We start from the raw sequence: 13,217 nt of genomic DNA on the forward strand, positions 1-13,217 counted from the left end.
CATTCTGGATTCTAAGAACAAAGGTAGTGTTAGGTTGCTAACTTGCAGCAAGGGTATTTTATGTTTATTATCTAACTTCTCTATTGTATGTGGTGAATGTAACAACCACCAAGAGGCATATAACATGATTTTAGGAAAGGTTTGAGGAAACCAACAAACAGGCTCATTAGGCATTATGGAAAGTTTGAAATTAGCAAAAATACATCTTAATTTGTGTGTTTGATTATTACAATAGATCAAGAAAAGGACTGGGGGTGACGCCTTCTGGAAAAGCAACGGATGGGGCTAGAATATAAAAGTGTGGTGGAGTCACCCCACTCTGGAAAGTTTGGGGCAAAACTTACTTTTAAGACACTTATTTCAGGTATGTGCATAATGCATGTTTCTTAACGTAATATGCAAACTACTTCAGAGAGAGCAAAGTGAAATGCCCACTAAGAGATTCCAAATCCATCCCTTCTAAACAGTTGTCACCCCCACCATCTGTGGTTTGTCTTGACTTGAACATTAAGGCTGAGAGTTGCAAAGCTCCATTGAGGATTTGATTGGCCAGATGAACTGAGCATCCACTTTGCCCTTTCAAACCTCAGCCTCAATAAAATCCAACTGCAAATCAGGGCCAGATCCTCTGCTGAGCCCACTGTCTTGTTATCCCATGTTGATCTTCCAGCCATATATAAGCTGGCCCAGCCTGGAGGTTGCTCTAAACTACACCAGCAGGTCATGACTCCCAAAGAGCCGTTTGCCTGCTGGGGAGACCCCGAGTGCAGACTGCTCTGGCCATATGCCAAGGGCTGTTGGCTCCAAGGGCTGGCTCTGCTGCCTTAACGCTCTCTGGCTCTTGCAGCCGGTTCCTGCTCCCTTGGTGTTACCAAGGTTCTGACCCTTGTCTCACTGAGACCTCGCTCCAAGGAAAGTTGAATGTGGTGCAATCACCCCTCCTGGCCTAACTGGTTCACTGTGACTTCAGCACATGCTTGAAGAAAGGAAGGACAGGGCGGTTTTTAAGGTGCTAACCAGGGATTAGGGGCTTTCCGTTCAAATCCCTGCCCTGCCACAGGCTCCGTATGTGACCTTGGCTGGTCAGTTACACACCAATGACTTTCAAATCTTAGTCCCTGTTGAAAGTGGGACTCTGCCTCCCAAATCACTTAAGAGATTTTGAACATGTTGCCCCAAGTCTCTCTGGGCCTCCACTCCCCAGATTTAAAATGGGGATAATTCTTCCTTTTCTGCAGCAGAGTGGTGAGGATAAATAAGTACATGGCTAAATTAACAGAGCTTTGCTGAACTGGGGGCCTAGTACCATAGATGTGCTTTGTGCTGCTACATTGGCATCATACCATACAAAGGTCCTATTGACCAGGCAAATCAGCTTAGCTAGAATTCAGGCTATGATTTTGGAGTGGTGTTCGCAGTAACCAGGAATTTGAGTAAACACCATGACCCCTGCAATGACAGTTCCTGGCCACTCGGTCTGGGCCAAGCTCCTAGCAATGGACATTGCAACCTGGCCCATGTGATCTCAGGTTTGGTATATCTGCCCCTCCGTTTCCATCTACAGAGGGGCAGTCGCACCAAACCTGAGCGGCACTGTGACCATATGGGCCAGATCGCAATGCCCCAACCTGGACCCAGCCCCAGAGGAGAGGAGGTGCCATTGCAGGGTGAGTCCAGGGCTCTCCAACCCCCCACATGCCCTCTGCTCCCTCCCTTCGTTATGATAGTTTTCCTGTACCGCTGCCTGAAATTTTTTAACAATTACCATGGTGAAATTGTAGCACTGGCTATGACAGAAATCTAGCCACACTGGGGCACAAGTACCTAAAGAACTTAGGAGCCTAAGTCTCATTTTCAAAAGTGATGTAAGTACTTGGTAATCTAAGTCCTGCTGACTTTCAGTGGTATCTAGGCTCATGAAAACCAGATTTCAAGGTATTTAGGTGCATAAAGATGTAGATAGGGTGGCACCTAGGGATGTTTGCAAAAAGAATGGGAGTTTTTGCATCTAAGTCACTTGAGCATGTTTGAAAATTGGCCCTAAAACCACTGCTCCCAGTCACACTTAAATGATACAAATTCATATTACACATGATCTTCTGCAATATAAGTCTATTAAAAGCCAAAACGACGACAAAGTTACTGTCATAGTTTTTATTGATTTTCATTAGTACATTATGTGTTACAAAAACAAATTGAAACCAGTCTTAAAAAACTCACAGGCTATAGCACAAACACCCATGTTTGCTGCAAAGGGCCAATCATTTAAAAATAGATCAGAACTGGCTGCTCGGAAAGCTGCACTTGCTGCTGTGGTCAGTTTCAGCCCACTTATTTTGCCACTTTTCTTTTGTTTGTTCAGCTCACAAAGTGTTTGGGCTGATGGCTTTCTCAGGTCTCTCTCCTAGCTTTTGGTAACCAAGAAAGTGTAAATTGCTCCCCTCAATCCATCTGCAGCCAGGGGATGGTTAGAGCAAAGGTGAAACAGAACAGTTCATGAAATAATCACAAAAACTGGAATTTACTTTTCAGCAGCATGAAATCAACATGTTCTTGCACAAGCCTGAGAAGTTGAGAAATTATATCAGTTACTAAATATCCACTACATAGCATGTTCTGGTAGATAGAGCACTGAAGGGAGACATGGGTTCTATTCCTGGCTTTTCTGCTAGTTTATCTTGGTAAGTCCCTTCACCGCTGTGTGCCTCAGTTTCCCCATCTGTACAATTGAGATGACGTTACTTGCCTCCTTGGCAAAGCACATTGGGATCTACTCATGATGGTAAGTCTAGAATTGTTGTTATAAATGAGGAGCCAAACAAAACGCATAGGTGTCAAAGCCACCCCATTCAGGGGCTTAATCATGGTATATTGTGCTGCATGAAGTGTTTGCAGTGCACCCACCATGCAGCTTCCTGCCCCACAAATTCTGAGCTAACAAGGCCAGATCTTGAGTTCCTGGTGTACCCAGCACTACTCCACTTAAATCAATGAGAGTTTGGGGTGTGCAAAAATGCAGGATCAGAAACTGCACAGTTTGGAGGTAGGTGACAAAGCTTGAGCCCATTCTGCTGTGGCCTCACAGCTATTTTTCACCACAGCAGCTCGAACAGAGCTAGCGCATGTCTGTCTACCCAGACTGGGAACTAACCCTCCAGCAGCAGTATAGACGTACCCTTAGCTACCTCTCTAAGGGCCAGATTTGCACAAGTGCTCTGTGCATTACACGCCCAATAGACACTGATCTCTTGGGAATCCAGCCATAAGAGTGCCAGTGGAGGCTGCTGGGTGCTGAGCTAGAAATTGGTGTTCTTTGTTTGGAGCCTATTTAGGAACCTGGGCTCTTTAAAATTCTGGGCCCAGTAGTGGGTGCTGATCTCTTGGAAGAATCGTTAGCAGTAGGCAGAAGGTACAATGCTATCTATACAATTGCACCATTAACCAGTCTTGTATGCTGTTGTCTGACTGTCAGACAGCCCTGGTACATGCTGTCTGTGCACTAGATGTTGTTTTGCATTGAACTATCTCTTGCACATTCTACAATGTGTGATGTCTGGCTGGTTATTTTGTTATTCTGAATCATTAAAATATATCCATACTTCATTCAAATGCCGCAACAGATCCCCAGCAGATCCCCGCATGAGTCGTTCATCACTCGAACTGACGAGGATGTTGGACCTTTTACTCTTAAGCAGCGTATGAGAAGTGAGCTTTTAGATTTCATCTTTCAGGGGAAAGGTGCAGAGTCCAAAGGAACAAGTGAGGCTGGAGTGAGAGTGAGCTGATGGAAGAGGGTGTCAGAACTGGAAGGAGCTAATCCCTTGAGCAGCCAGGAGGAGGTGCCCTAGGGGTGAGTGAGCTCTGAGATAGGGCATTATGGTGCGGGAAGTGACATGTTTGAGATGAGATGTAAATCTAACGTCCCACAAACCTGCAGGCAATTCACCAATGACATGGCTTTTTGCAAGAATGGAGATCTCTACCCACAATATCTGTTACGAGAAATGACTATGGAAATGGTTGTATTTCAGACAAACACACATCACATCATAGCACATTACAAACATGAGACTTTCCATATTTCTCTTGTTTTCTCTTTCATTCTTTCCTTCTGTGTCTCTTGTTTTAAAAAATATAAACCACTTTTGTGAGACTACATCAGTCACCGAGGAGCATTTCTGTTGTTGTATGTCAGAGTCGCATATTCAGTCTGAAATAGAAAAAGCAAAGATCTGATATTATTATTAATACTTTGTATTAGAGCAGCACTTAGAAGACCCAACAGAGACTGAGGTCTTGTTTTGCTGGGCTCTCCACACACATAGAAAGAGGCAGCTCCTGCCCCAAAGAGTTTGTGGTCAAAATACTCAATGCCACAAAGTAGGGGAGGGGAAACGGAAGCACCGAGAACTAAAATGACTTGGTGATGGTTGCTCAGCGGGTTAGTGGCTGAACCAGGAAAAAAAATCCTGACTCCCAGTCAAGTATCCTGCACTATCCCACACTGCACCCCGTACGGTAATATACTTAATGAGAATCTACAATCTCATGCATTTGATTAACATTGTCCTTCCAGAATACCATAGCCAGACAAGGTGGGTGAAGTAATATCTTTTATTGGACCAATTTCTGTTGGTGAAAGAGAGAAGCTTTCTGTGAAAGCTCTAAAATTGTCCCTCTCTCTCTCCAATCCAAGTTGCTCCAGTAAAAGCTATTACCTCACCCATCTTCTTTATCTGATATCCTGGGACCAACCAGGCTCCAACAATACTACGTAACTAGACAGGGTGTTTTAAAGAGTAGGATCATGTCAGCAACCCTGGGCCACATTCTCATCTCTGTCACCTTACTGCATATGGTGGAACTGGGGTTGTGGTGGTGTCCTATGGATTTGATCCCTTGTCATTAAGTCACTTAGAGCATTTCCATTCCAAACCCTTCTGACTTACTCTAAGAAATTTTTCCTCAGCTTGGATTGTTCCACACTCAGCTTCTCCCAATGAAGAATTTTATTTGGAAAGTTCCAGGGGAATCAGCTGATCGCTTTTTGTGTTGTAAGAATGTGAAGAACATATTTCAATGGTGCAGATTTCTCCTTTGTAGTTTTTTGTCCTGGGTACTGAGGTTAGTGTGTGGTGTTGGTGGCTTGTGATACACATGAGGACAGACTAGATGATCTGCTGGTCCCTCACAGATATATACACCTCACTATTTCACTATCACTTATCTGCAGCTATCTCTTGGGGTGGAATCCAGCAATTCTTCTGTACCAGTAACCCTACACAACACTTATACTGTAAGGGCAGAGAAGAATAAAGTCAAATGTGACTTCAGGAGGCAATGTGTAGATATTAGGGTTGGACGTTGGCCAGGACACTGGTTCTAGCCCCCTATTGTGAAGATGCTGTATCTTTCTGATGTGCCAAAGGCTGAGAAAGCAGTTTACCTGTGGGATCTGCCTCATAGGTATTTCCTTCTGTCTTTGCACAGCTCTCCCTGGTGGATGAAACAGACAAAGGGACAGTTACAGGGATGTGTGATGAGTGGCTGCTTCGTAGCAGTCAGAGTTATGACTGCGTTACCTCTGATGGGGCACTTTCTCCAGAGCAAGATCAACAGCTGGATCAGGAGAAGGATGAAAATACAGGGCAGCCCAGTGTAGAGCGCAATCCCACAGTCTCCGGCGTCTCTTCTCTCTGCAGAGTATAGAAAACTCCTATCAAAACAGAAAAGCCCCTGATCTGTACCTCCCACATAAGATCATGGGTAAAGCGAGGTCCTTTCCCCAAAGCTCCACGCCCATTACTTTGTGCTCTGTAGCATGCTGCCCTCCTGTATGTGAAGGCCATGGGATGAGCAAAGGCCAGGGGAAAGGGACCTTGCAAAAATCATAGGCCAACAGACTGCCATGTGAAATTGCCCCCCACTCCATCCCCAATTTCTCTAATGTGCCGATCTTTGAGTGCTGTGGTTAGATTCCAGGTGGCTCCCTGTTACCCCAGCACAAATTTGTGGCAAATGCTGAGGCAACTAGGAAATTAAATGTCCATTCGGCAGGCTGGACACACCCATTGTGCCAGCTGGAATTTGTTTGGTTGGTTGAAGGGCTCGACTGCCCTTTAAAGTTTTGCCACTGTAACATTTCTGCATAACTGTTCCTGGCTCCGAACAGAAACAAGCTGTGCTGGTGTAAGGCACCTTTATCCCGCTCTAACTGTGTCCACACTAAGGCTTTTACTGGCATTACTAGGTTGGCAAAAATTCAGAGATGGAGACAATCCTGCTTCACTGGGTGCCCTCTAGCTCCCCCCCGGCCACTCCAGGATTGTTCCCTATGTTATATTCACTAGTGCTTTGTCCTGTCCTGTTTACATGGGTTTCCCGCCCTGCCAGGGCATCTGTTCCATTACTTGTTGGATCTCGCTGTCAGGAGCTATTCCTGACATTCAGCCCGCTGTTCCCTTTGATTTCCTTCCCTAATTATTCCCCTTTGGCTTAGCTCAAGTGACCCCTGTGTGTCCTTGCTGTGATCACATGGAGGGGAAGGCTCGGGCTGCTTGACCAAAAACCCATTTCTCACCACTGAGGGTGGAAAAATGAAGGTTTTCAGAGGGGCTAGGGGTGGAAAAGGTGGGTGATGGGGGAAGTGACTGTAACTGCCCCACAGCTCAAGCACCCTCTCAATGGTTTCCTAAACCTCTCTTCACTCCCATTAGTTATCATTCCCCTGAGCCATCACATCTGATTCTGTCTATATCTGCCTAGCCTGGAGTAGATGCCACTGACTCTTGGTGCCCAGATACTGTGGTGAGGGGTGTAGCATTTATACCCAGGTAGGCAGGTTAGATTGAATGAAACGATGCTGGACCTGTTTCCTTGGTGACTGTAGCACTGATGCTTCTCCCCGGGCTGTTCTCCTTGGCTGTACAATTGCAGATCATCTTCTGATTCCATGTCTCAGAAGGGATTGTCATTAGGCTCCAAACACTAAAGACCCCGTTGCCATCTATGGCTCCAGCATCCATCTGACCTTCAGATGCCTCCTCACCAGTGTCCCAGAGAACAGCACTCCAGGGAGAAGTGAAATCAGAGAGCAGGCAGAGCAGAGGAATGACGGGGGGAAGCTCAGCATCCTCTGGGGTGGAGGGAACCAGGATGGAGAGACTCGGCTCAGAGGCATCTAAAAGAGAGTCACAGAAACTAGAGATTGGAAAGACTTGTTACCGATAGCTCAGCTAGTCCCTACTCAGCTCCTGCCCCTGCCCCAGCCAATGCAGCGTGTTTTCAATGTCTAATGCGTTGTTTGTGCCAGTTTTCAGTGTCTTACATTGTAGGGCCAGATCCATCACTGCTCAGAGGTTTGTCCTGATATAATCATCATGGATTATATGCTGAGTGCTGACAGCACATTCGGTTCAGTACAAAGGAAGAGGAAGAACAGGTAAGTCTCGTGGTGAGGACACCAGACCAGGAGTCAGGAGACCTGACTTCTATTCCCAACTCTGTCTCTGACTTACTGTGCGACCTTGGAAACAAGTTCACCTTGGATCCGTGCCTCAGTTTCCCCAACTGAAAAGTTAAGGAAATGCTACTTAGTCACCTTTGCAAGATGCTTTAAGAGCTCTGGATGAAAAGCCTGATAAAGGAAGCATTATTTCTTTGAAATTAGTCAGTCTAAATTTTTCTATTTTACATTCATCCCATTCGCCTGAGATATGTTCTATAGTAGCACCCGAGGTCATTTATTGCCTTCTTTATTATGTGCACTCGTTGGAATATTTGCACAGAGTGTGGATCAAAAATATATATATATCACTAGTTGTATATAGAATTATTATGTTCAGTTCATACTGTGCTGCTTGAGACAATGACTATGAAAACTTTGGGGGAATCATTTCATGAAGCTTGGAGAAGCCCGGAAAAGAATCTGATTAATATTAAAGTCTTAATCGGATAGCAGCACAGGTGAAACATACCCCTCTTCCTAGGCTCAGACAGTTTCAGCAGGAATCATCAGAACATGTGACTAATCAAATTCTTAATGTAGCATACCAACTAGAAGGCAGGGAAATAACGCTAGCACTGACATGGTGCTTTTCATCCATAGATCTCAAAGTGCTTTCACACAGGAGAGCCATTATTCCCATTATAGAGATGAGGCAGAGAAATTAAAGGACAGATTTTCCCAAATGTCCCAGATTTTCAAAAGCTAGGTTTTGATTGGAGCTTTTTAAAAATCTGGTCATTTATTTGGGCACTTAATTGGGAATTGTTAGATGTTGATTTCTTTTGAAAATCTCACCCATCTGTGCGAAGTGATTCAGGAACAGAATTAGGTCTCCTAATTCCCCACCCCATGTCCTGGGTCACTGCCAGGAACATGCTGCCTTTTCGCACAAATACCTCAGGCTTGACACTGAAATGGGAATCAGTCACAATCTTGCAAAAAAAATGATGATTTTTTTCACAGCACTTCGTAGCCTTGTGATATCATGATTTTGATCCATTGGAAACTCACCTGTGACAATTAGCCTGGTCCCATTCCCGAAGTTGGGCTGTAGATACACAGAGGTAGAGCGGCCACAGTAATAAACTCCGGAGTCATTTGTTTGTGCATTATTGATAATTATAGAAAACATGTTTGCCATAATATTCACTTTACTCAAATATTTTCCATTTGAAGTTGCAAAATCAGAACTCTCGTAAATCCACTGTAAACTTCCACTCTGTTGTTTTTTGTACCACATTACACTCCATTCTATTTTTAAAGGTCTACAGTCCAGCTGTGCAGTCCCCCCCGAGGTCAGCCACACCTGTGCTGGGCTTTGAAGGATTTGTATCCCTTTTTCCGAGGCAGCCACTATACAGGGGAAGAAAGGAGTGTGTTAATACAGTGAGCACTGCAAAAAGGTTGAGCTTTTGCAATATACTATATAGAACAGAGTATCCAAGAATAAACAAAATCCACCTTTTTAAAAAAAATTCATTTTATTTTTTCTCTATTTCTAGCCATTAATTTTGTTAGGATTCATGTTGCCTGTGCAGGAATTAATGTAACAACAACAAAAAACCTTACAGTTCACAACCCAGGGGCTCAGACTTCCAATTTCTTTGCTCTTCTCACTAGGTTGCACATTCCCACTCAAGCTTACCCAAATCAATGGTAAAAAGCCTTCATTTGACTAAGCTGTACACAGGAGAGTCATATATTAATACAGCCCTTTGTGTTTCAAATTCTCCCTTTGATCATTCTGCACAAAAAATACATCAGCCCATATGTAATATATCGGCACAAAAGAAAAACAGATTTGCACCCCATTCCAGGATATTAACCAGAAACTATTGTCAAGGTGTTAATATCTGGCATTCAGGTTGTTTTAATATAAAATATTTCATTATTTCTCTTATGATTTCAATTGATGGATTAAAAGATGTGAATTTCTCTCTCAGCTGGTAGATATTAGCACCTTTTGGAACTGCAGAAGGTCCTTGTGCAGAAATTTAATAGTTTTTAGAACGGTGGAAAATAAGAATGAAATAAATCAGGCTAAAATACTTACTGTGCAGACAGACTAGAATCATCCCAACTATTTGGTGGGACATCTTGTGCCTTTCTTTGGTAAACAATAGGTGATGTCTGTCTATCTCATAGCGCCTGCTAGCTACTGGATTTCTTGATGAAAGACTTTGTCACATGGAGAGGAAAATGTTCTGTTTCCTTCTAAAGATCTGTGGGGCAATATACATGACAAAGGAAGAGGGCCAACAGATATTAATAACCCCATTCAAAATCTTATTCTTAGTGCCAGCAGAGCAAACCGGGGTTGGGTGAGGGGATATTCCTTTGTCTCTAAAAGCTTTTAGAGAAGAAATTCAAGCTTAGATTGGATAAAAGCATGGTGTATCTCTCAGGTGGAATATTTGTGTTAGTTTTGTTATGGGCATCCAATTTTTTCTTCTGACTACAATTCAGGTGGAATATTTTCTGTGCTTCAGGTCAGATCGTATTAGTATCAATAAAATGGCAATAACCTCTCTCACTGAGGTGCATGAAAGTTAAAATTGTGATTCATCGCTTTAAATTTCAGGGGTTTTTCCTGGTCCTGCTTGCTGTCTGCAGGGAAGTGTGCAATCTGGGACTATCAGTAGTCAGTCTGGAAAGAGCCAGCCTACAACAAAGTGGGATGAGTTGTGCAGCTCCTTTTAAGGAGCAGCCTGCTTTGTCTCTCTCTGGTTTTGGTTATTTTTTGTGATTGTTCTGGATTCTAAGAATAAAAGTCCTGTTAGGTTGCAACCTTCTAGCAAGAGTATTTGGTGTTTTTATCTAGCTTTACTATTTGTATGCTGTGAACATAACAATCACCGACAAGTATATCATATGATTTAGCAAAGGATAGAGGAAACCAACATTGGACGCTGTGGAAATTGGGAAATTAGCAAACAGAAAACTTGGCTTATGTGTTTAGTTATTACAGTAGATTAAGGAAAGGACTGGGCTGGGGCCCTCTGGGGAAGAAATTGATGCAGTTAGAATGTGAAAGCATGATGGAGTCACCCCACTTGGGAAAATGTGGAGCACAACCTACTTTTAGGACAGTTATTTCAGATATGTGCATAATGCACATTCCTTAGTGTAATGTGCAAAATGCTTTGTAGAGAGAACAAAGTGAAATGCCCCCTAAGAGATTCCAAATCCATCCCCTCTAAACACTTGTCACCCATGCAGTCTGGAATACAGTCATCTCTGTGGCTTGTCTTTACTTGGACATGAAGGCTGAGAGTTGCAAAGCTCCATTGAGGATTTGATTGGCCAGATGAACTGAGCATCGAATTTGCCCTTTCATACCTCAGCCTCAATAAAATCCTTCTGCAGATCAGGGCCAGAGCCTCTGCTGAGCCCACTGTCTTGTTAGCCCAAGCTGATCTTCAGGCCATTTATTAGCTGGCCCAGCCTGGCGGCTGCTCTAAACTGCATCAGCAGGTCATGAGTCCCAGAGAGCCATTTGCCAGCTGGGGATACCCCGAGTGCAGCATGCTCCAGCCACACTTCACATGCTGTTGGGCTGCAATGGCTGGCTCTGCTGCCTTTACACTCCCAGCACGTGCAGCCAGTTCCTGCTTCCTTGGTGTCACGGGAGCAGCACCAAGGGACCAGGGTCTGACCCGTGTCTCATTGAGACTTAGCTGCAGGGGAAGTTGAATGTGGTGCAAACACTTCTCCTGGCCTAACTAGTTCATTGAGATTTCAGCACCTGCTTGAAGAGAGGAAGGACGGTGTGGTTGTCAAGGTGCTGGCCAGGCAGTCAGGGGTCATCTGTTCAATCCCCTGCTCTGCCACAGGCTCCATGTGTGACCCAGGGCTGGTCACTTACATCTCAATGACTTTCAAGCCTTAGTCCCTCTTGAAAGTGAGACTTTCTGGGCCTCCGTTCCCCAGCTGTAAAATAGGGCTAATTCTTCCCGACTTTGCAGCGGGGTGATGAGGTTAAATAAGGACAGAGCTAAATTAACAGAGCTTTGCTGAACTGGGGGCCTACTGCCATAGATGTGCTTTGTACAGGGATTTTGGCGTGGGGTTCATAGTAACTCTGAATCTGAGTGGCACCTCCTGGCAAGGCTGGGCCCGGCTCCTAGTTGTGGGCCTTGCAAATTAGCCCACGTGATCTAGGCCTGACTCGGGTTTGGCACGTCTGCCCCTCAGGTTCCATCTACAGAGAGGTGGATGCACCAAATGTGAGTAGCATTGTGACCATGTGGGTCAGGTCACAATGCCCAGAGGCGGAGCCACCCGCATACAACAGGAGGTGCCACTGCAGGGTGAGTGCAGGGTGGTCTCACTCTCCAGCCTCCCATGTTTCCCCTGCTACCTTCCTTTCTGTTGGTGGTTTTCCTGAACCTCTACCTGAAACGTATTAATTGCCATGATAAAACTGTGGTCCTGGTGATAGCAGAAATCTAGCCACACTGGGGCACAAGTACCTAAATAACTTAGGAGCCTAAGTCTCATTTTCAAAAGTGGTGTAAGTACTTGGTAATCTAAGTCCTGCTGACTTTCAATGGCATCCAGGCTCATGAGAACCAGATTTCAAGATATTTAGGTGCTTAAAGATGCAGATATAGACTCTAGGACCGGAAGGGACCTCGAGAGGTCATCGAGTCCAGTCCCCTGCCCTCATGGCAGGACCAAATACTGTCTAGACCATCCCTAATAGACATTTATCTAACCTACTCTTAAATATCTCCAGAGATGGAGATTCCACAACTTCCCTAGGCAATCTAGTCCAGTGTTTAACTACCCTGACAGTTAGGAACTTTTTCCTAATGTCCAACCTAAATCTCCCTTGCTGCAGTTTAAGCCCATTGCTTCTTGTTCTATCATTGGAGGCTAAGGTGAACAAGTTTTCTCCCTCCTCCTGATGACACCCTTTTAGATACCTGAAAACTGCTATCATGTCCCCTCTCAGTCTTCTCTTTTCCAAACTAAACAAACCCAATTCCTTCAGCCTTCCTTCATAGGTCATGTTCTCAAGACCTTTAATCATTCTTGTTGCTCTTCTCTGGACCCTCTCCAATTTCTCCACATCTTTCTTGAAATGCGGTGCCCAGAACTGGACACAATACTCCAGTTGAGGCCTAACCAGCGCAGAGTAAAGCGGAAGAATGACTTCTCGTGTCTTGTTTACAACACACCTGTTAATGCATCCCAGAATCATGTTTGCTTTTTTTGCAACAGTATCACACCGTTGACTCATATTAAGCTTGTGGTCTACTATGACCCCTAGATCTCTTTCTGATATGGCCTGATATGGTGGTTTGTAGGGAGGTTTGCAAAATCAATGGGAGTTAGGCATCTAACTCACTTGGACATATAAAGTTTGTCCTAAAGACTATTTTCCTCTGTCACATTTAACTGATAAATTCATTTTACACATGAACTTTTCCTGTACAAGTCTATTAAAAGCCATGATGAAGTTACTCTAAGAGTTTTGATTTTATTTCTACATTGCTTTATAAAAACAAATTGAAACTGATCTTAAAAAACTACAGGCTACAGGACAAACATCCATGTTTGCTGCAAAGGGCCAATCTTTTAAAAATAGATCAGAACTGGCTGCTCGGAAAATTGCACTTGCTGCTGTGGTCAGTTTCAGCCCACTTATTTTGCCACTTTTCTTTTGTTTTTTCCGCTAGCAAAGCGGTTGGGTTGTTTGCTTTTT

The 13,217-nt window shown here is 44.2% G+C and overlaps 1 protein-coding gene across 1 annotated transcript; it reads right to left on the reverse strand.

Moving 5' to 3' along the window:
* Positions 1-4,085: 4,085 nt before the first annotated feature.
* Positions 4,086-9,617, reverse strand: LOC115639569 (immunoglobulin gamma-1 heavy chain-like). Its single transcript, XM_030542516.1, has 6 exons — positions 9,561-9,617; positions 8,519-8,860; positions 6,869-7,180; positions 5,583-5,696; positions 5,447-5,496; positions 4,086-4,210 (listed from the first exon to the last, which is right to left on the reverse strand). The coding sequence occupies exons 1-6, from the start codon at positions 9,601-9,603 to the stop codon at positions 4,163-4,165; spliced, it is 909 nt and encodes a 302-aa protein (XP_030398376.1). The 5' UTR covers positions 9,604-9,617; the 3' UTR covers positions 4,086-4,162.
* Positions 9,618-13,217: the final 3,600 nt, after the last annotated feature.

The sequence above is a fragment of the Gopherus evgoodei genome, chromosome 24 (assembly GCF_007399415.2).
Source record: "Gopherus evgoodei ecotype Sinaloan lineage chromosome 24, rGopEvg1_v1.p, whole genome shotgun sequence".
Lineage (NCBI taxonomy): Eukaryota > Metazoa > Chordata > Testudines > Testudinidae > Gopherus > Gopherus evgoodei.

Excerpts from the sequence above, each read along its gene's own strand:
- LOC115639569 (XM_030542516.1), bottom strand. The coding sequence starts at position 9,603 with ATGTCCCACCAAATAGTTGGGATGATTCTAGTCTGTCTGCACA. Across the intron at positions 5,697-6,868 it reads TACAGTCACCAAGGAAACAG|AGAGAAGAGACGCCGGAGAC; the intron begins GTCCAGCATCGT and ends TATACTCTGCAG. Across the intron at positions 5,497-5,582 it reads GAGAAAGTGCCCCATCAGAG|GGAGAGCTGTGCAAAGACAG; the intron begins GTAACGCAGTCA and ends TTCATCCACCAG.